Below are 25,287 nucleotides of genomic sequence, written 5' to 3'. Positions count from 1 at the left end.
ACAGGCTGAGACAACACCTCCTCTCCAACAGGCTGAGACAACACCTCCTCTCCAACAGGCTGAGACAACACCTCCTCTCCAACAGGCTGAGACAACACCTCCTCTCCAACAGGCTGAGACAACACCTCCTCTCCAACAGGCTGAGACAACACATCCTCTCCTACAGGCTGAGAAAACACATCCTCTCCTACAGGCTGAGACAACACATCCTCTCCTACAGGCTGAGACAACACATCCTCTCCTACAGGCTGAGACAACACATCCTCTCCTACAGGCTGAGACAACACATCCTCTCTAACAGTCTGTAAGACAACACATCCTCTTCAACAGGCTGAGACAAAACATCCTCTCCAACAGGCTGAGACAACACATCCTCCCTAACAGGCTGAGACAACACATCCTCTCTAACAGGCTGAGACAACAACACCTCTCTAACAGGCTGAGACAACACCTCTCTAACAGGCTGAGACAACACATCCTCTCCAACAGGCTGAGACAACACATCCTCTCTTACAGGCTGAGACAACACATCCTCTCAAACAGACAGACAACACATCCTCTCAAACAGACTGAGACAACACATCCTCTTCAACAGGCTGAGACAACACCTCCTCTCTAACAGGCTGAGACAACACATCCTCTCCAACAGGCTGAGACAACACATCCTCTCTTACAGGCTGAGACAACACATCCTCTCTTACAGGCTGAGACAACACATCCTCTCCTACAGGCTGAGAGACAACACATCCTCTCCTACAGGCTGAGACAACACATCCTCTCCTACAGGCTGAGACAACACATCCTCTACTACAGGCTGAGACAACACATCCTCTCTAACAGTCTGTAAGACAACACATCCTCTTCAACAGGCTGAGACAAAACATCCTCTCCAACAGGCTGAGACAACAAATCCTCCCTAACAGGCTGAGACAACACATCCTCTCTAACAGGCTGAGACAACACCTCCTCTCTAACAGGCTGAGACAACACCTCCTCTCTAACAGGCTGAGACAACACATCCTCTCCAACAGGCTGAGACAACACATCCTCTCAAACAGACAGACAACACATCCTCTCTAACAGACTGAGACAACACATCCTCTCTAACACTCTCTAACAGACAGACAACACATCCTCTCTAACAGACAGACAACACATCCTCTCTAACAGAGAGACAACACATCCTCTCAAACAGACAGACAACACATCCTCTCAAACAGACAGACAACACATCCTCTCAAACAGACAGACAACACATCCTCTCAAACAGACAGACAACACATCCTCTCAAACAGACAGACAACACATCCTCTCAAACAGACAGACAACACATCCTCTCTAACAGACTGAGACAACACATCCTCTATAACAGGCTGTAACACAACACATCCTCTCCAACAGACTGAGACAACACATCCTCTCTAACAGACAGACAACACATCCTCTCTAACAGACAGACAACACATCCTCTCTAACAGACAGACAACACATCCTCTCTAACAGACAGACAACACATCCTCTCTAACAGACAGACAACACATCCTCTCAAACAGACAGACAACACATCCTCTCTAACAGACTGAGACAACACATCCTCTCTAACAGGCTGGAACACAACACATCCTCTCCAACAGACTGAGACAACACATCCTCTCTAACAGACAGACAACACATCCTCTCTAACAGACAGACAACACATCCTCTCTAACAGACAGACAACACATCCTCTCTAACAGACAGACAACACATCCTCTCTAACAGACAGACAACACATCCTCTCTAACAGACAGACAACACATCCTCTCTAACAGACAGACAACACATCCTCTCTAACAGACAGACAACACATCCTCTCTAACAGACAGACAACACATCCTCTCATACAGACAGACAACACATCCTCTCAAACAGACAGACAACACATCCACTCCAACAGGCTGATACAAAACATCCTCTCCAACAGGCTGAGACAACACCTCCTCTCCAACAGGCTGAGACAACACATCCTCTCCAACAGGCTGAGACAACACATCCTCTCCAACAGGCTGAGACAACACATCCTCTCCTACAGGCTGAGACAACACATCCTCTCCTACAGGCTGAGACAACACATCCTCTCTAACAGGCTGAGACAACACATCCTCTCTAACAGGCTGTAAGACAACACATCCTCTCCAACAGGCTGTAAGACAACACATCCTCTCCAACAGGCTGTAAGACAACACATCCTCTCCAACAGGCTGTAAGACAACACATCCTCTCCAACAGGCTGTAAGACAACACATCCTCTCCAACAGGCTGTAAGACAACACATCCTCTCCAACAGGCTGAGACAACACATCCTCTCCTACAGGCTGTACAACAACACATCCTCTCCAACAGGCTGAGACAACACATCCTCTCCAACAGGCTGAGACAACACATCCTCTCCTACAGGCTGAGACAACACATCCTCTCTAACAGGCTGAGACAACACATCCTCTCTAACAGGCTGAGACAACACATCCTCTCCAACAGGCTGTAAGACAACACATCCTCTCCAACAGGCTGTAAGACAACACATCCTCTCCAACAGGCTGTAAGACAACACATCCTCTCCAACAGGCTGTAAGACAACACATCCTCTCCTACAGGCTGAGACAACACATCCTCTCTAACAGGCTGAGACAACACATCCTCTCTAACAGACAGACAACACATCCTCTCTAACAGACAGACAACACATCCTCTCTAACAGACAGACAACACATCCTCTCTAACAGACAGACAACACATCCTCTCTAACAGACAGACAACACATCCTCTCATACAGACAGACAACACATCCTCTCAAACAGACAGACAACACATCCACTCCAACAGGCTGATACAAAACATCCTCTCCAACAGGCTGAGACAACACCTCCTCTCCAACAGGCTGAGACAACACATCCTCTCAAACAGGCTGAGACAACACATCCTCTCCAACAGGCTGAGACAACACATCCTCTCCTACAGGCTGAGACAACACATCCTCTCCTACAGACTGAGACAACACATCCTCTCTAACAGGCTGAGACAACACATCCTCTCTAACAGGCTGTAAGACAACACATCCTCTCCAACAGACTGTAAGACAACACATCCTCTCCAACAGGCTGTAAGACAACACATCCTCTCCAACAGGCTGTAAGACAACACATCCTCTCCAACAGGCTGTAAGACAACACATCCTCTCCAACAGGCTGTAAGACAACACATCCTCTCCAACAGGCTGAGACAACACATCCTCTCCTACAGGCTGTACGACAACACATCCTCTCCAACAGGCTGAGACAACACATCCTCTCCAACAGGCTGAGACAACACATCCTCTCCTACAGGCTGAGACAACACATCCTCTCTAACAGGCTGAGACAACACATCCTCTCTAACAGGCTGAGACAACACATCCTCTCCAACAGGCTGTAAGACAACACATCCTCTCCAACAGGCTGTAAGACAACACATCCTCTCCAACAGGCTGTAAGACAACACATCCTCTCCAACAGGCTGTAAGACAACACATCCTCTCCTACAGGCTGAGACAACACATCCTCTCTAACAGGCTGAGACAACACATCCTCTCTAACAGACAGACAACACATCCTCTCTAACAGAGAGACAACACATCCTCTCAAACAGACAGACAACACATCCTCTCAAACAGACAGACAACACATCCTCTCAAACAGACAGACAACACATCCTCTCAAACAGACAGACAACACATCCTCTCAAACAGACAGACAACACATCCTCTCTAACAGACTGAGACAACACATCCTCTATAACAGGCTGTAACACAACACATCCTCTCCAACAGACTGAGACAACACATCCTCTCTAACAGACAGACAACACATCCTCTCTAACAGACAGACAACACATCCTCTCTAACAGACAGACAACACATCCTCTCTAACAGACAGACAACACATCCTCTCAAACAGACAGACAACACATCCTCTCAAACAGACAGACAACACATCCTCTCTAACAGACAGACAACACATCCTCTCCAACAGACTGAGACAACACATCCTCTCTAACAGACAGACAACACATCCTCTCTAACAGACAGACAACACATCCTCTCTAACAGACAGACAACACATCCTCTCTAACAGACAGACAACACATCCTCTCTAACAGACAGACAACACATCCTCTCTAACAGACAGACAACACATCCTCTCTAACAGACAGACAACACATCCTCTCTAACAGACAGACAACACATCCTCTCTAACAGACAGACAACACATCCTCTCTAACAGACAGACAACACATCCTCTCTAACAGACAGACAACACATCCTCTCAAACAGACAGACAACACATCCTCTCAAACAGACAGACAACACATCCTCTCTAACAGGCTGGAACACAACACATCCTCTCCAACAGACTGAGACAACACATCCTCTCTAACAGACAGACAACACATCCTCTCTAACAGACAGACAACACATCCTCTCTAACAGACAGACAACACATCCTCTCTAACAGACAGACAACACATCCTCTCTAACAGACAGACAACACATCCTCTCTAACAGACAGACAACACATCCTCTCTAACAGACAGACAACACATCCTCTCTAACAGACAGACAACACATCCTCTCTAACAGACAGACAACACATCATCTCATACAGACAGACAACACATCCTCTCAAACAGACAGACAACACATCCACTCCAACAGGCTGATACAAAACATCCTCTCCAACAGGCTGAGACAACACCTCCTCTCCAACAGGCTGAGACAACACATCCTCTCCAACAGGCTGAGACAACACATCCTCTCCAACAGGCTGAGACAACACATCCTCTCCTACAGGCTGAGACAACACATCCTCTCCTACAGGCTGAGACAACACATCCTCTCCTACAGGCTGAGACAACACATCCTCTCTAACAGGCTGAGACAACACATCCTCTCTAACAGGCTGTAAGACAACACATCCTCTCCAACAGGCTGTAAGACAACACATCCTCTCCAACAGGCTGTAAGACAACACATCCTCTCCAACAGGCTGTAAGACAACACATCCTCTCCAACAGGCTGTAAGACAACACATCCTCTCCAACAGGCTGTAAGACAACACATCCTCTCCAACAGGCTGAGACAACACATCCTCTCCTACAGGCTGTACGACAACACATCCTCTCCAACAGGCTGAGACAACACATCCTCTCCAACAGGCTGAGACAACACATCCTCTCCTACAGGCTGAGACAACACATCCTCTCTAACAGGCTGAGACAACACATCCTCTCTAACAGGCTGAGACAACACATCCTCTCCAACAGGCTGTAAGACAACACATCCTCTCCAACAGGCTGTAAGACAACACATCCTCTCCAACAGGCTGTAAGACAACACATCCTCTCCAACAGGCTGTAAGACAACACATCCTCTCCAACAGGCTGTAAGACAACACATCCTCTCCTACAGGCTGAGACAACACATCCTCTCTAACAGGCTGAGACAACACATCCTCTCTAACAGGCTGAGACAACACATCCTCTCTAACAGGCTGAGACAACACATCCTCTCTAACAGGCTGTAAGACAACACATCCTCTCCAACAGACTGAGACAACACATCCTCTCCAACAGACTGAGACAACACATCCTCTCCAACAGACTGAGACAACACATCCTCTCTAACAGACAAACAACACATCCTCTCTAACAGACAGACAACACATCCTCTCAAACAGACAGACAACACATCCTCTCAAACAGACAGACAACACATCCTCTCAAACAGACAGACAACACATCCTCTCTAACAGACTGAGACAACACATCCTCTATAACAGGCTGTAACACAACACATCCTCTCCAACAGACTGAGACAACACATCCTCTCCAACAGACTGAGACAACACATCCTCTCTAACAGACAGACAACACATCCTCTCTAACAGACAGACAACACATCCTCTCTAACAGACAGACAACACATCCTCTCTAACAGACAGACAACACATCCTCTCTAACAGACAGACAACACATCCTCTCTAACAGACAGACAACACATCCTCTCTAACAGACAGACAACACATCCTCTCAAACAGACAGACAACACATCCTCTCAAACAGACTGAGACAACACATCCTCTCCTACAGGCTGAGACAACACATCCTCTCCTACAGGCTGAGACAACACATCCTCTCTAACAGGCTGAGACAACACATCCTCTCTAACAGGCTGTAAGACAACACATCCTCTCTAACAGGCTGTAAGACAACACATCCTCTCCAACAGACTGAGACAACACATCCTCTCCAACAGACTGAGACAACACATCCTCTCCAACAGACTGAGACAACACATCCTCTCCAACAGACTGAGACAACACATCCTCTCCAACAGACTGAGACAACACATCCTCTCTAACAGACTAACAACACATCCTCTCTAACAGACAGACAACACATCCTCTCAAACAGACAGACAACACATCCTCTCAAACAGACAGACAACACATCCTCTCAAACAGACAGACAACACATCCTCTCAAACAGACTGAGACAACACATTCTCTTCAACAGGCTGAGACAAAACATCCTCTTCAACAGGCTGATACAACACATCCTCTCCAACAGGCTGTAAGACAACACATCCTCTCCAACAGGCTGTAAGACAACACATCCTCTCCTACAGGCTGAGACAACACATCCTCTCCTACAGGCTGAGACAACACATCCTCTCCTACAGGCTGAGACAACACATCCTCTCTAACAGACAGACAACACATCCTCTCTAACAGACAGACAACACATCCTCTCTAACAGACAGACAACACATCCTCTCTAACAGACAGACAACACATCCTCTCAAACAGACTGAGACAACACATTCTCTTCAACAGGCTGAGACAAAACATCCTCTTCAACAGGCTGATACAAAACATCCTCGCCAACAGGCTGAGACAACACATCCTCTCCAACAGGCTGAGACAACACATCCTCTCCTACAGGCTGAGACAACACATCCTCTCCAACAGGCTGAGACAACACATCCTCTCCTACAGGCTGTACGACAACACATCCTCTCCAACAGGCTGAGACAACACATCCTCTCCAACAGGCTGAGACAACACATCCTCTCCTACAGGCTGAGACAACACATCCTCTCTAACAGGCTGAGACAACACATCCTCTCTAACAGGCTGAGACAACACATCCTCTCCAACAGGCTGTAAGACAACACATCCTCTCCAACAGGCTGTAAGACAACACATCCTCTCCAACAGGCTGTAAGACAACACATCCTCTCCAACAGGCTGTAAGACAACACATCCTCTCCTACAGGCTGAGACAACACATCCTCTCTAACAGGCTGAGACAACACATCCTCTCTAACAGACAGACAACACATCCTCTCTAACAGACAGACAACACATCCTCTCTAACAGACAGACAACACATCCTCTCTAACAGACAGACAACACATCCTCTCTAACAGACAGACAACACATCCTCTCATACAGACAGACAACACATCCTCTCAAACAGACAGACAACACATCCACTCCAACAGGCTGATACAAAACATCCTCTCCAACAGGCTGAGACAACACCTCCTCTCCAACAGGCTGAGACAACACATCCTCTCAAACAGGCTGAGACAACACATCCTCTCCAACAGGCTGAGACAACACATCCTCTCCTACAGGCTGAGACAACACATCCTCTCCTACAGGCTGAGACAACACATCCTCTCTAACAGGCTGAGACAACACATCCTCTCTAACAGGCTGTAAGACAACACATCCTCTCCAACAGGCTGTAAGACAACACATCCTCTCCAACAGGCTGTAAGACAACACATCCTCTCCAACAGGCTGTAAGACAACACATCCTCTCCAACAGGCTGTAAGACAACACATCCTCTCCAACAGGCTGTAAGACAACACATCCTCTCCAACAGGCTGAGACAACACATCCTCTCCTACAGGCTGTTCGACAACACATCCTCTCCAACAGGCTGAGACAACACATCCTCTCCAACAGGCTGAGACAACACATCCTCTCCTACAGGCTGAGACAACACATCCTCTCTAACAGGCTGAGACAACACATCCTCTCTAACAGGCTGAGACAACACATCCTCTCCAACAGGCTGTAAGACAACACATCCTCTCAACAGGCTGTAAGACAACACATCCTCTCCAACAGGCTGTAAGACAACACATCCTCTCCAACAGGCTGTAAGACAACACATCCTCTCCAACAGGCTGTAAGACAACACATCCTCTCCTACAGGCTGAGACAACACATCCTCTCTAACAGGCTGAGACAACACATCCTCTCTAACAGACAGACAACACATCCTCTCTAACAGAGAGACAACACATCCTCTCAAACAGACAGACAACACATCCTCTCAAACAGACAGACAACACATCCTCTCAAACAGACAGACAACACATCCTCTCAAACAGACAGACAACACATCCTCTCAAACAGACAGACAACACATCCTCTCTAACAGACTGAGACAACACATCCTCTATAACAGGCTGTAACACAACACATCCTCTCCAACAGACTGAGACAACACATCCTCTCTAACAGACAGACAACACATCCTCTCTAACAGACAGACAACACATCCTCTCTAACAGACAGACAACACATCCTCTCCAACAGACTGAGACAACACATCCTCTCTAACAGACAGACAACACATCCTCTCTAACAGACAGACAACACATCCTCTCTAACAGACAGACAACACATCCTCTCTAACAGACAGACAACACATCCTCTCTAACAGACAGACAACACATCCTCTCTAACAGACAGACAACACATCCTCTCTAACAGACAGACAACACATCCTCTCTAACAGACAGACAACACATCCTCTCTAACAGACAGACAACACATCCTCTCTAACAGACAGACAACACATCCTCTCAAACAGACAGACAACACATCCTCTCAAACAGACAGACAACACATCCTCTCTAACAGGCTGGAACACAACACATCCTCTCCAACAGACTGAGACAACACATCCTCTCTAACAGACAGACAACACATCCTCTCTAACAGACAGACAACACATCCTCTCTAACAGACAGACAACACATCCTCTCTAACAGACAGACAACACATCCTCTCTAACAGACAGACAACACATCCTCTCTAACAGACAGACAACACATCCTCTCTAACAGACAGACAACACATCCTCTCTAACAGACAGACAACACATCATCTCATACAGACAGACAACACATCCTCTCAAACAGACAGACAACACATCCACTCCAACAGGCTGATACAAAACATCCTCTCCAACAGGCTGAGACAACACCTCCTCTCCAACAGGCTGAGACAACACATCCTCTCCAACAGGCTGAGACAACACATCCTCTCCAACAGGCTGAGACAACACATCCTCTCCTACAGGCTGAGACAACACATCCTCTCCTACAGGCTGAGACAACACATCCTCTCCTACAGGCTGAGACAACACATCCTCTCTAACAGGCTGAGACAACACATCCTCTCTAACAGGCTGTAAGACAACACATCCTCTCCAACAGGCTGTAAGACAACACATCCTCTCCAACAGGCTGTAAGACAACACATCCTCTCCAACAGGCTGTAAGACAACACATCCTCTCCAACAGGCTGTAAGACAACACATCCTCTCCAACAGGCTGTAAGACAACACATCCTCTCCAACAGGCTGAGACAACACATCCTCTCCTACAGGCTGTACGACAACACATCCTCTCCAACAGGCTGAGACAACACATCCTCTCCAACAGGCTGAGACAACACATCCTCTCCTACAGGCTGAGACAACACATCCTCTCTAACAGGCTGAGACAACACATCCTCTCTAACAGGCTGAGACAACACATCCTCTCCAACAGGCTGTAAGACAACACATCCTCTCCAACAGGCTGTAAGACAACACATCCTCTCCAACAGGCTGTAAGACAACACATCCTCTCCAACAGGCTGTAAGACAACACATCCTCTCCAACAGGCTGTAAGACAACACATCCTCTCCTACAGGCTGAGACAACACATCCTCTCTAACAGGCTGAGACAACACATCCTCTCTAACAGGCTGAGACAACACATCCTCTCTAACAGGCTGAGACAACACATCCTCTCTAACAGGCTGTAAGACAACACATCCTCTCCAACAGACTGAGACAACACATCCTTCCAACAGACTGAGACAACACATCCTCTCCAACAGACTGAGACAACACATCCTCTCTAACAGACAAACAACACATCCTCTCTAACAGACAGACAACACATCCTCTCAAACAGACAGACAACACATCCTCTCAAACAGACAGACAACACATCCTCTCAAACAGACAGACAACACATCCTCTCTAACAGACTGAGACAACACATCCTCTATAACAGGCTGTAACACAACACATCCTCACCAACAGACTGAGACAACACATCCTCTCCAACAGACTGAGACAACACATCCTCTCTAACAGACAGACAACACATCCTCTAACAGACAGACAACACATCCTCTCTAACAGACAGACAACACATCCTCTAACAGACAGACAACACATCCTCTCAAACAGACAGACAACACATCCTCTCTAACAGACTGAGACAACACATCCTCTCTAACAGGCTGGAACACAACACATCCTCTCCAACAGACTGACAACACATCCTCTCTAACAGACAGACAACACATCCTCTCTAACAGACAGACAACACATCCTCTCTAACAGACAGACAACACATCCTCTCTAACAGACAGACAACACATCCTCTCTAACAGACAGACAACACATCCTCTCTAACAGACAGACAACACATCCTCTCTAACAGACAGACAACACATCCTCTCTAACAGACAGACAACACATCCTCTCTAACAGACAGACAACACATCCTCTCAAACAGACAGACAACACATCCTCTCAAACAGACTGAGACAACACATCCTCTCCTACAGGCTGAGACAACACATCCTCTCCTACAGGCTGAGACAACACATCCTCTCTAACAGGCTGAGACAACACATCCTCTCTAACAGGCTGTAAGACAACACATCCTCTCTAACAGGCTGTAAGACAACACATCCTCTCCAACAGACTGAGACAACACATCCTCTCCAACAGACTGAGACAACACATCCTCTCCAACAGACTGAGACAACACATCCTCTCCAACAGACTGAGACAACACATCCTCTCCAACAGACTGAGACAACACATCCTCTCTAACAGACTAACAACACATCCTCTCTAACAGACAGACAACACATCCTCTCAAACAGACAGACAACACATCCTCTCAAACAGACAGACAACACATCCTCTCAAACAGACAGACAACACATCCTCTCAAACAGACTGAGACAACACATTCTCTTCAACAGGCTGAGACAAAACATCCTCTTCAACAGGCTGATACAACACATCCTCTCCAACAGGCTGTAAGACAACACATCCTCTCCAACAGGCTGTAAGACAACACATCCTCTCCTACAGGCTGAGACAACACATCCTCTCCTACAGGCTGAGACAACACATCCTCTCCTACAGGCTGAGACAACACATCCTCTCTAACAGACAGACAACACATCCTCTCTAACAGACAGACAACACATCCTCTCTAACAGACAGACAACACATCCTCTCTAACAGACAGACAACACATCCTCTCAAACAGACTGAGACAACACATTCTCTTCAACAGGCTGAGACAAAACATCCTCTTCAACAGGCTGATACAAAACATCCTCGCCAACAGGCTGAGACAACACCTCCTCTCCAACAGGCTGAGACAACACATCCTCTCCAACAGGCTGAGACAACACATCCTCTCCTACAGGCTGAGACAACACATCCTCTCCTACAGGCTGAGACAACACATCCTCTCCTACAGGCTGTAAGACAACACATCCTCTCTAACAGGCTGTAAGACAACACATCCTCTCCAACAGGCTGTAAGACAACACATCCTCTCCAACAGGCTGTAAGACAACACATCCTCTCCAACAGGCTGTAAGACAACACATCCTCTCCAACAGGCTGTAAGACAACACATCCTCTCCAACAGGCTGTAAGACAACACATCCTCTCCAACAGGCTGTAAGACAACACATCCTCTCCAACAGGCTGAGACAACACATCCTCTCCTACAGGCTGTAAGACAACACATCCTCTCTTACAGGCTGAGACAACACATCCTCTCTTACAGGCTGAGACAACACATCCTCTCCAACAGCCTGAGACAACACATCCTCTCCTACAGGCTGTAAGACAACACATCCTCTCTTACAGGCTGAGACAACACATCCTCTCTTACAGGCTGAGACAACACATCCTCTCTTACAGGCTGAGACAACACATCCTCTCCTACAGGCTGAGACAACACATCCTCTCCTACAGGCTGAGACAACACATCCTCTCCTACAGGCTGAGACAACACATCCTCTCTAACAGGCTGTAAGACAACACATCCTCTCTAACAGACTGTAAGACAACACATCCTCTCTAACAGACTGTAAGACAACACATCCTCTCTTACAGGCTGAGACAACACATCCTCTCCAACAGGCTGAGACAACACATCCTCTCCTACAGGCTGTAAGACAACACATCCTCTCTTACAGGCTGAGACAACACATCCTCTCTTACAGGCTGAGACAACACATCCTCTCCAACAGGCTGAGACAACACATCCTCTCCTACAGGCTGAGACAACACATCCTCTCCAACAGGCTGAGACAACACATCCTCTCCAACAGGCTGAGACAACACATCCTCTCCTACAGGCTGTAAGACAACACATCCTCTCTTACAGGCTGAGACAACACATCCTCTCTTACAGGCTGAGACAACACATCCTCTCCTACAGGCTGAGACAACACATCCTCTCCTACAGGCTGAGACAACACATCCTCTCCTACAGGCTGAGACAACACATCCTCTCTAACAGGCTGTAAGACAACACATCCTCTCTAACAGACTGTAAGACAACACATCCTCTCTAACAGACTGTAAGACAACACATCCTCTCCAACAGGCTGTAAGACAACACATACTCTCCAACAGGCTGTAAGACAACACATACTCTCCAACAGGCTGTAAGACAACACATACTCTCCAACAGGCTGTAAGACAACACATCCTCTCCAACAGGCTGTAAGACAACACATCCTCTCTAACAGACTGAGACAACACATCCTCTCTAACAGGCTGTAAGACAACACATCCCCTCCAACAGGCTGTAAGACAACACAGCCTCTCCAACAGGCTGTAAGACAACACAGCCTCTCCAACAGGTTGTGTTTTCCCCCAGCAGCACTGGGGCCCCTTTTTATGACAGTCCTTACAACCATTTAACCAAGGCATTATATTGGATACTACCCTCATGAAGTAAATTTTCTAATATAGCAGGCCCAAAAACCTGAAATGTACCATTTTGTTTTGTAAATTTTTCTTTGGGAGTGGCTCCCCCAAATATCCCCATTCTGGGGAAAAAGCTATTTGAAAGACGTCACCAATTACTGTTCCAAAAATATATTTTTTGTCTTACAGGAATTATATACGGTGCCTTCAGAAAGGACAGTGGTTCTTCCATTTAAAGTTGCGTCATACTGCCGCAGACTTCTATGGCACGATGTCAGCTATTGTTACCATTAATGCTAGTTTGTGCTAGTTTGACCACCAGAGGGCATCTTTGAGAAGCATTTGATAGCCTTCAATACTGACTGCACTAGAGAATTTAAAACCTTTTTTTGTAAGAATATAGTATATGGGATTGATTTTAAGAAATGTAGCTTAACTAATTTGATTAATATTATGGTGTTCATATTCCAAGAAAAACGAAAAACAAAACCCTCTAGGGTTTCTGTTAGGATGGAACGGGAAAAAAATGGCGCTGTACAACGTAATGGTCGGGAGTAGGCTACAGTACTAAGAGCATAACATTTCCACACTCTAATTGTAGTCTAACCAGTACTCAAATGGAGTGAAAATAAAAATCTCATTGATTTATCAAGACCAGTCCCCATGCTTGTCTCAGAGCAGCATGAAACGGTGGTGAAATAGTTGACCACAGCTATTGCTTCAAATCCTATTGCTTCTAACTTCAATATGCTCTTTAAATAAATCAGACCTATACCACTTTTAACAGCACATTACTCACCACTAGTGAGACTCATGTCGCCTAGGGTAGACCTACAGTATATCGAAATATTTTTTTTTCAATGACATGACTCTCTGCCAATAATGCAATTTAGAGGATTGGAGGATTCTAAATTAACATCCAAGGGGCCTTTTTCGTTAGGGCAAATCTGATCTGTGAGAATATCTAAGTGGGATTTTATATGGGGCAGCACGTGGCGAATATATGAGCTGACAAGGTAAAAATCTGTTGTTCTGCCACTGAACCAGGAAGTTAACCCACTGTTCCTAGGCTGTCAATGCAAATAAGAATTTGTTCTTAACTTGCCTAGTTAAATAAAATAAAAAATATATATACACACAGTCGTGGCCAAATGTTTTGAGAATGATACAAATATTAATTTTCACAAAGTCTGCTGCCTAAGTTTGTATGATGGCAATTTGCATATACTCCAGAATGTTATGAAGAGTGATCAGATGAATTGCAAAGTCCCTCTTTGACATGCAAATTAACTGAATCCACAAAATAATTTCCAGTGCATTTCAGCTCTGCCACAAAAGGACCAGCTGCCATCATGTCTGTGATTGACAAGGACAAGGCTGGAGATCACTCTGTCATGCTGATTGAATTCAAATAACAGACTGGAAGCTTCAAAAGGAGGGTGGTGCTTGGAATCATTGTTCTTCCTCTGTCAACCATGGTTACCTGCAAGGAAACACGCACAGTCATCATTGCTTTGCACAAAAAGGGCTTCACAGGCAAGGATATTGCTGCCAGTAAGATTGCACCTAAATCAACCATTTATCGGATCACCAAGAACTTCAAGGAGAGCGGTTCAATTGTTGTGAAGAAGGCTTCAGGGTGCCCAAGAAAGTCTAGCAAGCGTCAGGACCGTCTCCTAAAGTCCTAAAGTTGATTCAGCTGCGGGATCGGTGCACAACCAGTACAGAGCTTACTCAGGAATGGCAGCAGGCAGGTGTGAGTGCATCTGCACGCACAGTGAGGCAAAGATTTTGCAGGTTGGCCTGGTGTCAAGAAGGGCAGCAAAGAAGCCACTTCTCTCCAGGAAAAACATCAGGGACAGACTATCTGCAAAAGGTACAGAGATTGGACTGCTAAGGACTGGGGTAAATGTCATCTTCTCTGATGAATCCAGTTTCCGATTTGGGGCATCCGGAATAAAAGCTTGTCCGGAGAAGGCAAGGTGAGCGCTACTGTCAAGTTGTCTAGGTGTTATAATTATTTCAGCTCTGCCCAAACTTGAAGGCTTGCTCAACACGTGAAGGACAACTCAATTCCTTTTTATTGTTTTAATTATGGTTTTGATGCCATTTGTTGAATATGTTGAAACAGTTGATTTTTATTTTTTTTATTTTTTATTTCAACTTTATTTAACCAGGTAGGCTAGTTGAGAACAAGTTCTCATTTGCAACTGCGACCTGGCCAAGATAAAGCATAGCAGTGTGAACAGACAACACAGAGTTACACATGGAGTAAACAATTAAATCAAATCAAATTTATTTATATAGCCCTTCGTACATCAGCTGATATCTCAAAGTGCTGTACAGAAACCCAGCCTAAAACCCCAAACAGCAAGCAATGCAGGTGTAGAAGCACGGTGGCTAGGAAAAACTCCCTAGAAAAGCCAAAACCTAGGAAGAAACCTAGAGAGGAACCAGGCTATGTGGGGTGGCCAGTCCTCTTCTGGCTGTGCCGGGTAGAGATTATAACAGAACATGGCCAAGATGTTCAAATGTTCATAAATGACCAGCATGGTCGAATAATAATAAGGCAGAACAGTTGAAACTGGAGCAGCAGCACGGCCAGGTGGACTGGGGACAGCAAGGAGTCATCATGTCAAGTAGTCCTGGGGCATGGTCCTAGGGCTCAGGTCAGTTGAAACTGAGCAGCAGCACGGCCAGGTGGACTGGGGACAGCAAGGAGTCATCATGTCAGGTAGTCCTGGGGCATGGTCCTAGGGCTCAGGTCCTCCGAGAGAGAGAAGGAGAGAATTAGAGAACGCACACTTAGATTCACACAGGACACCGAATTGGACAGGAGAAGTACTCCAGATATAACAAACTGACCCCAGCCCCGACACATAAACTACTGCAGCATAAATACTGGAGGCTGAGACAGGAGGGGTCAGGAGACACTGTGGCCCCACCCGAGGACACCCCCGGACAGGGCCAAACAGGAAGGATATAACCCCACCCACTTTGCCAAAGCACAGCCCCCACACCACTGGAGGGATATCTTCAACCACCAACTTACCATCCTGAGACAAAGCTGAGTATAGCCCGCAAAGATCTCCGCCACGGCACAACCCAAGGGGGGCGCCAACCCAGACAGGATGACCACATCAGTGAATCAACCCACTCAGGTGACGCACCCTCCAGGGACGGCATGAGAGAGCCCCAGCAAGCCAGTGACTCAGCCCCTGTAACAGGGTTAGAGGCAGAGAATCCCAGTGGAAAGAGGGGAACCGCCAGGCAGAGACAGCAAGGGTGGTTCGTTGCTCCAGAGCCTTTCCGTTCACCTTCCCACTCCTGGGCCAGACTACACTCAATCATATGACCCACTGAAGAGATGAGTCTTCAGTAAAGACTTAAAGGTTGAGACCGAGTTTGCGTCTCTGACATGGGTAGGCAGACCGTTCCATAAAAATGGAGCTCTATAGGAGAAAGCCCTGCCTCCAGCTGTTTGCTTAGAAATTCTAGGGACAATTAGGAGGCCTCCTTGTGACCGTAGCGTACGTGTAGGTATGTACGGCAGGACCAAATCAGAGAGATAGGTAGGAGCAAGCCCATGCAATGCTTTGTAGGTTAGCAGTAAAACCTTGAAATCAGCCCTTGCTTTGACAGGAAGCCAGTGTAGGGAGGCTAGCACTGGAGTAATATGATCAAATTTTTGGTTCTAGTCAGGATTCTAGCAGCCGTATTTAGCACTAACTGAAGTTTATTTAGTGCTTTATCCGGGTAGCCGGAAAGTAGAGCATTGCAGTAGTCTAACCTAGAAGTGACAAAAGCATGGATTAATTTTTCTGCATCATTTTTGGACAGAAAGTTTCTGATTTTTGCAATGTTACGTAGATGGAAAAAAGCTGTCCTTGAAATGGTCTTGATATGTTCTTCAAAAGAGAGATCAGGGTCCAGAGTAACGCCGAGGTCCTTCACAGTTTTATTTGAGATGACTGTACAACCATTAAGATTAATTGTCAGATTCAACAGAAGATCTCTTTGTTTCTTGGGACCTAGAACAAGCATCTCTGTTTTATCCGAGTTTAAAAGTAGAAAGTTTGCTGCCATCCACTTCCTTATGTCTGAAACACATGCTTCTAGCGAGGGCAATTTTGGGGCTTCACCATGTTTCATTGAAATGTACAGCTGTGTATCATCCGCATAGCAGTGAAAGTTAACATTATGTTTTCGAATAACATCCCCAAGAGGTAAAATATATAGTGAAAACAACAGCGGTCCTAAAACGGAACCTTGAGGAACACCGAAATTTACAGTTGATTTGTCAGAGGACAAACCATCCACAGAGACAAACTGATATCTTTCCGACAGATAAGATCTAAACCAGGCCAGAACTTGTCCGTGTAGACCAATTTGGGTTTCCAATCTCTCCAAAAGAATGTGGTGATCGATGGTATCAAAAGCAGCACTAAGGTCTAGGAGCACGAGGACAGATGCAGAGCCTCGGTCCGATGCCATTAAAATGTCATTTACCACCTTCACAAGTGCCGTCTCAGTGCTATGATGGGGTCTAAAACCAGACTGAAGCATTTCATATACATTGTTTGTCTTCAGGAAGGCAGTGAGTTGCTGAGCAACAGCCTTTTCTAAGATTTTTGAGAGGAATGGAAGATTCGATATAGGCCGATAGTTTTTTATATTTTCTGGGTCAATTAACAAGTCAATAACACAGTAGAAAAAAAGGGGAGTCTATATAAATTTGATTTGTTGAATAGAGTAGTTGAATGACAGAGGAATAGGGAACAGATTGATAACCTTAGAGAATAAACATGCATTATTTTACACAATAAACAATGCATGACACAGCAACAAAGCATGGCTTTGAATAAAGTAAACAATTTAATCTGGCAGTTCAAGCAATTACTTCTGCAGTTAGAAAATATCCACAAAAAAGAAGTCACCACTCCTACCAGAGTTAAACATGTAAATTGTGCTAAGCAATGGATGCAACATAATAAATAATTCCCAACATTACATACCAGTTGCATTTTTAGGGTTGAACAATGAGCTGTTTGTATGTTGAGGAACCAAGCAAAGCTAAGCCCAAACATGTTATACCCATGCTTATCTGCCAGGTGCACATGTAAAAGTAGTCCCTCCAGAAATCCTGGCTCAATTTTTTTAGTTCCACCCATGTTTTTGGGTTATCTGCCCTCTTGAGGCCTGGAGTTCTTTAAAGGAAGAGCTGCCATTGTGCTCATGTTTTGAGTGTTCTGTTTTTTGACGCAACAGCTACTATCAGTCCTGTGTCATGCCAACAGTAAAGCATCAGAAGCACCCAGAAGTTAATTGACAGCATACCAGGGTGGACTGCAGAGGTCTTGAAAAAGAAGGGTCACACTGCCAATATTGACTCTTTGCATGAACTACATGTAATTGTCAATAAAAGCCTTTGAAACTTATGCTTGTAATTATACTTCAGTATTCCATAGTAACATCTGACAAAAATATCTAAAGACACTGAAGTAGCAGACTTTGTGAAAATGTATATTTATGTCATTCTCAAAACCTTTGGCCATGACCGTATATACAGTTGAAGTCAGACGTTTACATACACCTTAGCCAAATACATTTAAACTCAGTTTTTCACAATTCCTGATATATAATCCTAGTAAAAATCCCCTGTCTTACGTCAGATAGGATCACCACTTTATTTTAAGAACGTGAAATGTCAGAATAATAGTAGAGACAATTATTTATTTCAGCTTTAACTTCTTTCATCACATTCCCAGTGGGTCAGAAGTTTACATACACTTAGTTAGTATTTGGTCGCATTGCCTATAAATTGTTTAACTTGAGTCAAACGTTTTGGGTAGCCTTCCACAAGCTTCCCACAATAAGTTTGTTGAATTTTGGCCCATTCCTCCTGAGTCAGGTTTGTAGGCCTCCTTGCTCGCACACACTTTTTCAGTTCTGCCCACAAATTCTCTATAGGATTGAGGTCAGGGCTTTGTGATGGCCCCTCCAATACCTTGACTTTGTTGTCCTTAAACCATTTTGCCACAACTTTGGAAGTATGCTTGGGGTCATTGTCCATTTGGAAGACCCATTTGCGACCAAGCTTTAACTTCCTGACTGAGGTCTTCAGATGATGCTTCAATATATGGGGCGGCAGTGTAGCCTAGTGGTTAGAGTGGTGGACTAGCAACCAGAAGGTTGCAAGTTCCAATCCCCGAGCTGACAAGGTACAAATCTGTCATTCTGCCCCTAAGCAGGCAGTTAGCCTAGGAACAGTGGGTTATCATTGAAAATAAGAATTTGTTCTTAACTGACTTGCCTAGTTAAATAAAAAGGTAAAATATCAACAATTTTTCTTTTTCATGATGCCATCTATTTTGTAAAGTGCACCAGACCCTCCTGCAGCAAAGCACCCCCACAACATGATACTGCCACCCCGTGCTTCATGGTTGGGATGGTGATCTTTGGCTTGCAAGCCTCCCCCTTTTTCCCCAAACATAATGATGGTCATTATGACCAAACAGTTCTATTTTTGTTTCATCAGACCAGAGGACATTTCTCCAAAAAGTACAACATTTGTCCCAATGTGCAGCTGTAAACCGTAGTCTGGCTTTTTGATGGCGGTTTTGGAGCAGTGGCTTCTTCCTTGCTGAGCGGCCTTTCAGGTTATGTCGATATAGGACTCGTTTTACTGTGGATATAGATACTTTTGTACCTGTTTCCTCCAGCATTTTCACAAGGTCCTTTGCTGTTGTTCTGGGATTGATTTGCACTTTTTGCACCAAAGCACGTTCAACTCTAGGAGACAAAACGCGTCTCCTTCCTGAGCGGTATGACGGCTGTGTGGTCCCATAGTGTTTATACTTGCGTACTATTGTTTGTACAGATGAACGTGGTACCTTCAAGCATTTGGAAATTGCTCCCAAGGATGAACCAGACTTTGGCTGATTTCTTTTGATTTATCCATGATGTCAAGCAAAAAGGCACTGAGTTTGAAGGTAGGCCTTGAAATGCATCCACAGTTTCACCTCCAATTGACTCAAATTATGACAATTAGCATCAGAAGCTTCTAAAGCCATGACATCATTTTCTGGAATTTTCCAAGCTGTTTAAAGGCACTGTCAACTTAGTGTATGTACACTTCTGACCCACTGGAATTGTTATACAGTGAATTATAAGTGAAATAATCTGTCTGTAAACAATTGTTGGAAAAATTACTTGTGTCATGCACAAAGTAACCTGACTGGAACAAACTACATTTTGTTAACAAGAAATTTGTGGAGTTGTTGAAAAATGAGTTTTAGTGACTACAACCTAAGTGTATGTAAACTTCCAACTTCAAATGTAATTCTAAATGTAATAATAATAATCACTCTATTTTGGAGATGATTTCATTTTCAAATAACCTAAAGTGAGCAAGAAAAAGGCCCTTCTTGAACATGGGGTGAGACATTCTAAATAAAGACAGTTTTGTTATTTAGAATTATTTATTTCAGTTTAAAGAGGGAGAGAAACCAAGGGTCCACCTTCGCCTCATGGCTCTACCTGTCGTGGCCGGTATGGGTATTGAACCAGCATCTGTAGCAATGCAGTTTGCATTGCGATGCAGTGTCTTAGACCGCTGTGACACTCAGGAAAGTTTTTAATGCTGATCAATTGCCTTGCACAAAGTATCAAAATTCAGAGAGGTGTTGGCAAGAGTCTATTGTCCTGCTAACAGCCCATAATGGACTATGATAATACATGCTGTCCAGGTCAGGATAACCAAAACATTTCTGTATTAAAAAACTGAAAGAATGTTGGCACTAATTTATTTTGATCTAAAGCCATGAATGAGTGAGTCACTCAGCTTTATGTAGGTGCTGAGGCTATATGACTGAGTCACTCAGCTTTATGTAGGTGATGAGGCTATATGACTGAGTCACTCAGCTTTATGTAGGTGATGAGGCTATATGACTGAGTCACTCAGCTTTATGTAGGTGCTGATGCTATATGACTGAGTCACTCAGCTTTATGTAGGTGCTGATGCTATATGACTGAGTCACTCAGCTTTATGTAGGTGCTGATGCTATATGACTGAGTCACTCAGCTTTATGTAGGTGATGAGGCTATATGACTGAGTCACTCAGCTTTATGTAGGTGATGAGGCTATATGACTGAGTCACTCAGCTTTATGTAGATGATGATGCTATATGACTGAGTCACTCAGCTTTATGTAGGTGATGATGCTATATGACTGAGTCACTCAGCTTTATGTAGGTGCTGATGCTATATGACTGAGTCACTCAGCTTTATGTAGGTGCTGAGGCTATATGACTGAGTCACTCAGCTTTATGTAGATGATGATGCTATATGACTGAGTCACTCAGCTTTATGTAGGTGCTGAGGCTATATGACTGAGTCACTCAGCTTTATGTAGGTGCTGAGGCTATATGACTGAGTCACTCAGCTTTATGTAGGTGATGAGGCTATATGACTGAGTCACTCAGCTTTATGTAGGTGATGAGGCTATATGACTGAGTCACTCAGCTTTATGTAGCTGAGGTTATATGACTGAGTCACTCAGCTTTATGTAGGTGCTGAGGCTATATGACTGAGTCACTCAGCTTTATGTAGGTGCTGATGCTATATGACTGAGTCACTCAGCTTTATGTAGGTGATGAGGCTATATGACTAAGTAACTCAGCTTTATGTAGGTGATGAGGCTATATGACTGAGTCACTCAGCTTTATGTAGGTGATGAGGCTATATGACTGAGTCACTCAGCTTTATGTAGGTACAGAGGCTATATGACTGAGTCACTCAGCTTTATGTAGGTGATGAGGCTATATGACTGAGTCACTCAGCTTTATGTAGGTGCTGAGGCTATATGACTGAGTCACTCAGCTTTATGTAGGTGCTGAGGCTATATAACTGAGTCACTCAGCTTTATGTAGGTGATGAGGCTATATGGACTGAGTCACTCAGCTTTATGTAGGTGAGGCTATATGACTGAGTCACTCAGCTTTATGTAGGTGCTGACGCTATATACCTGCACCATGAACTTGATTATTTAGCAGACATCACTTGCTTACATTCAGTCAACACATATATCATTAGAATATCATGGAATATAATTGAACATTTTCATTTCTCTTAGAGTAAAAACCTTAGTCTAACAACAGTTTTAGTAAGTAATATTGACAAGTAAAACAAAAAAATAAGTGTATTTTTCAGGGTGTATGCATGCAGTACAGAGGAATAGCAATTCTTACACTATTGTTCTAAATTCAATCACCTTCTTCATCCTTATCAGTCAGATAATTGGAATTCAATTTTGAAGTCATGCACAATTATCAGTTTCTATTTGATTTATGTCGCCCATTCATTGTCAGTTAGAGACACATTAGCGCCTTGGGACCCAAAAGCATAATCAGTGCTCCAACTCCCCCTTGTGCTGGTCTGGAGCAGTGACGCAGTGATGCAGGGTATCATACTAAACCACAAATTACCTCCAAATCCCGCCGCATAATTGCAAAACTTTTAGTGTAGCAACCACTGTATTCGTACCCCTTGACTTATTACACATTTTGTTGTGTTACAGCCTGAGTTAAAATTAAAACCTATCTACACACAATACCCCATAATGACATAGTGAAAATGTGTTTTTATAAAACTTGCACATTCATTGAAAAATAAATATTGAAATATCAAATTTACATAAGTATTCACACCCCTGAGTCAATACATGTTAGAATCACCTTTGGCAGCGATTGCAGTTTTCTGGGTAAGTCTCTAAGAGCTTTGCACACCTTAATTGTAGAATATTTGCACATTATTCTTTTAAAGATTCTTCAAGCTCTGTCAGGTTGGTTGTTGATCATTGCTAGACAGCCATTTTCAAGTCCTGCCTTAGATTTTTTTAACCCCAATGAGGAACATTCAATGTCATCTTTGTAAGCAACTCCAGGGTATATTTGGCCTTGCGTTTTAGGTTATTGTCCTGCTGAAAGGTGGTGTGTGTTGGAAAGCAGAGTGTGTTGGAAAGCAGACTAAACCAGGTTTTCCTCTAGGATTTTTTTTGTCTGTGCTTAGCGCTAATCTGTTTCTTTTCATAGTAAAAAACTTCCTAGTCCTTGCCGATGACAAGCATATCCACAACATGATGCAGCCACCACCATTCTTGAAAATATGAAGTGTGGTACTCAGTGATGTGTTGTATTGGATTTGCCCAAACATAACACTTTGTATTCAGGACATAAAGTTCATTTCTTTGCCAAATTTTGGGCAGTTGAACTTTAGTGCCTTATTGCAAACAGGATGCATGTTTTGGAATATTTGTATTCTGTACATGCTTCCCTCTTTTCACTGTCATTTAGGTTAGCATTGTGGAGTAACTATAATGTTGTTGATCCATCCTCAGTTTCCTCCTATCACAGCTATTAAACTCTGTAACTGTTTTAAAGTCACCGTCGGCCTCATGGTGAAATCCCTGAGCAGTTTCCTTCTTCTCCAGCAACTGAGTTAGTAAGGACGCCTGCATTTTTGTTGTGACCGGGTGCATTGGTCTCTCGTCTTTGTGGTTGAATCTGTGTTTGAAAGTCACTGCTCGACTGAGGGACCTTACAGGTACTGTATGAAGGCGCTACGGTAACCGGCAGCACATCACCGGAGACAAATTGAACATGTTGCTTGGCAAACACCATTTTGACAAATGAGGATAAAATAATCTTTACCAGCACAACCATGGCGTGCTTTCGTGTGTGTGATAGTTACCAGTACGACCACAGCGTCGTGTAGGGGTCCATCAGTGTATAGTGTCTCTTCGTCATCTTCTATAATGTAATCCCACTCCACTCCCAGGTCTATGAAGCTCCGGGAGCGAGCCTCCTCTCCTCGGCCATTCAGGATGTAGCGGCCTGTCACCTGGTTCTTGATCGCTGGAATAAACAGATTGTTAGGAGACACCGGGAATTAGGGTTACACTGAGTGTACAAAACATTAGGAACACCTTCCTAATATTGAGTTGCACCCCCTTCTGCCGTCAGTTGCACCCCCTTTTGCCTCAATTCATCTGGGCATGGGACTCAACATGGGGTTGAAAGTGTTCCACAGGGATGGTGGCCCATATTGACTCCAATGCTTCCCACAGTTGTGTCAAGTTGGCTGGATGTCCTTTGGGTGGTGGACCATTCTTAATATACAGGAAACGGTTGAGCATGAAAAACCCAGCAGCTTGCAGTTCTTGACATACTTAAACTTGTGCGCCTGGTAGTGCTGAGTGATTAGTGCTTTTTGTGGGCGGATCTGTTTCGGTTCTATTATTTAAAATATTATCACAGTTTTGATTTCAATATATTTTTTTAACATTAAATGAACTTTGCATCATGTTGGTTGAATGCTGTAAAAAACAGAATAAGATCATGTACAGAACAGAGGGGTCTATCCCACTACCAAAGAAAACAATACTAAAGCACACATCGGTAGAAATAAAGATATTTTGTTGATATTCATGTTCTCATCTTTTGGTTGCTAGAGTCGTTCGTTCCATTAGTTCTATATTTAAGACAAATCGTTCCATTAGTTCTATATTTATGGACGTGACCCAGTCGTTCATTATATTAGTTCTATGTGGGCTATACTCGGCCTTGTCTCAGGATGGTAAGTTGGTGGTTGAAGATATCCCTCTTGTGGTGTGGGGGCTGTGCTTTGGCAAAGTGGGTGGGGTTATATCCTTCCTGTTTGGCCCTGTCCGGGGGTATCACCGGATGGGGCCACAGTGTCTCCTGACCCCTCCTGTCTCAGCCTCCAGTATTTATGCTGCAGTCGTTTATGTGTCCGGGCTAGGGTCCGTTTGTTATATCTGGAGTACTTCTCCTGTCTTATCCGGTGTCCTGTGTGA

The 25,287-nt window shown here is 44.5% G+C and overlaps 1 protein-coding gene across 1 annotated transcript in view; it reads right to left on the bottom strand.

The window, feature by feature from the left end:
• The window catches only part of adamts3 (ADAM metallopeptidase with thrombospondin type 1 motif, 3), a 210,917-nt gene that overhangs the window by 34,057 nt on the left and 151,573 nt on the right, over positions 1-25,287 (bottom strand). The window contains 1 exon segment of the mRNA XM_064936528.1: positions 24,162-24,325. Coding sequence (XP_064792600.1) covers positions 24,162-24,325 — 164 coding nt within the window.

This window comes from Oncorhynchus masou, chromosome 25 (genome assembly GCF_036934945.1).
Source record: "Oncorhynchus masou masou isolate Uvic2021 chromosome 25, UVic_Omas_1.1, whole genome shotgun sequence".
NCBI classification, from domain to species: domain Eukaryota; kingdom Metazoa; phylum Chordata; class Actinopteri; order Salmoniformes; family Salmonidae; genus Oncorhynchus; species Oncorhynchus masou.
Note: the sequence above shows the minus strand (reverse complement) of the source record. Positions and strands in the feature narration are given on the sequence as shown.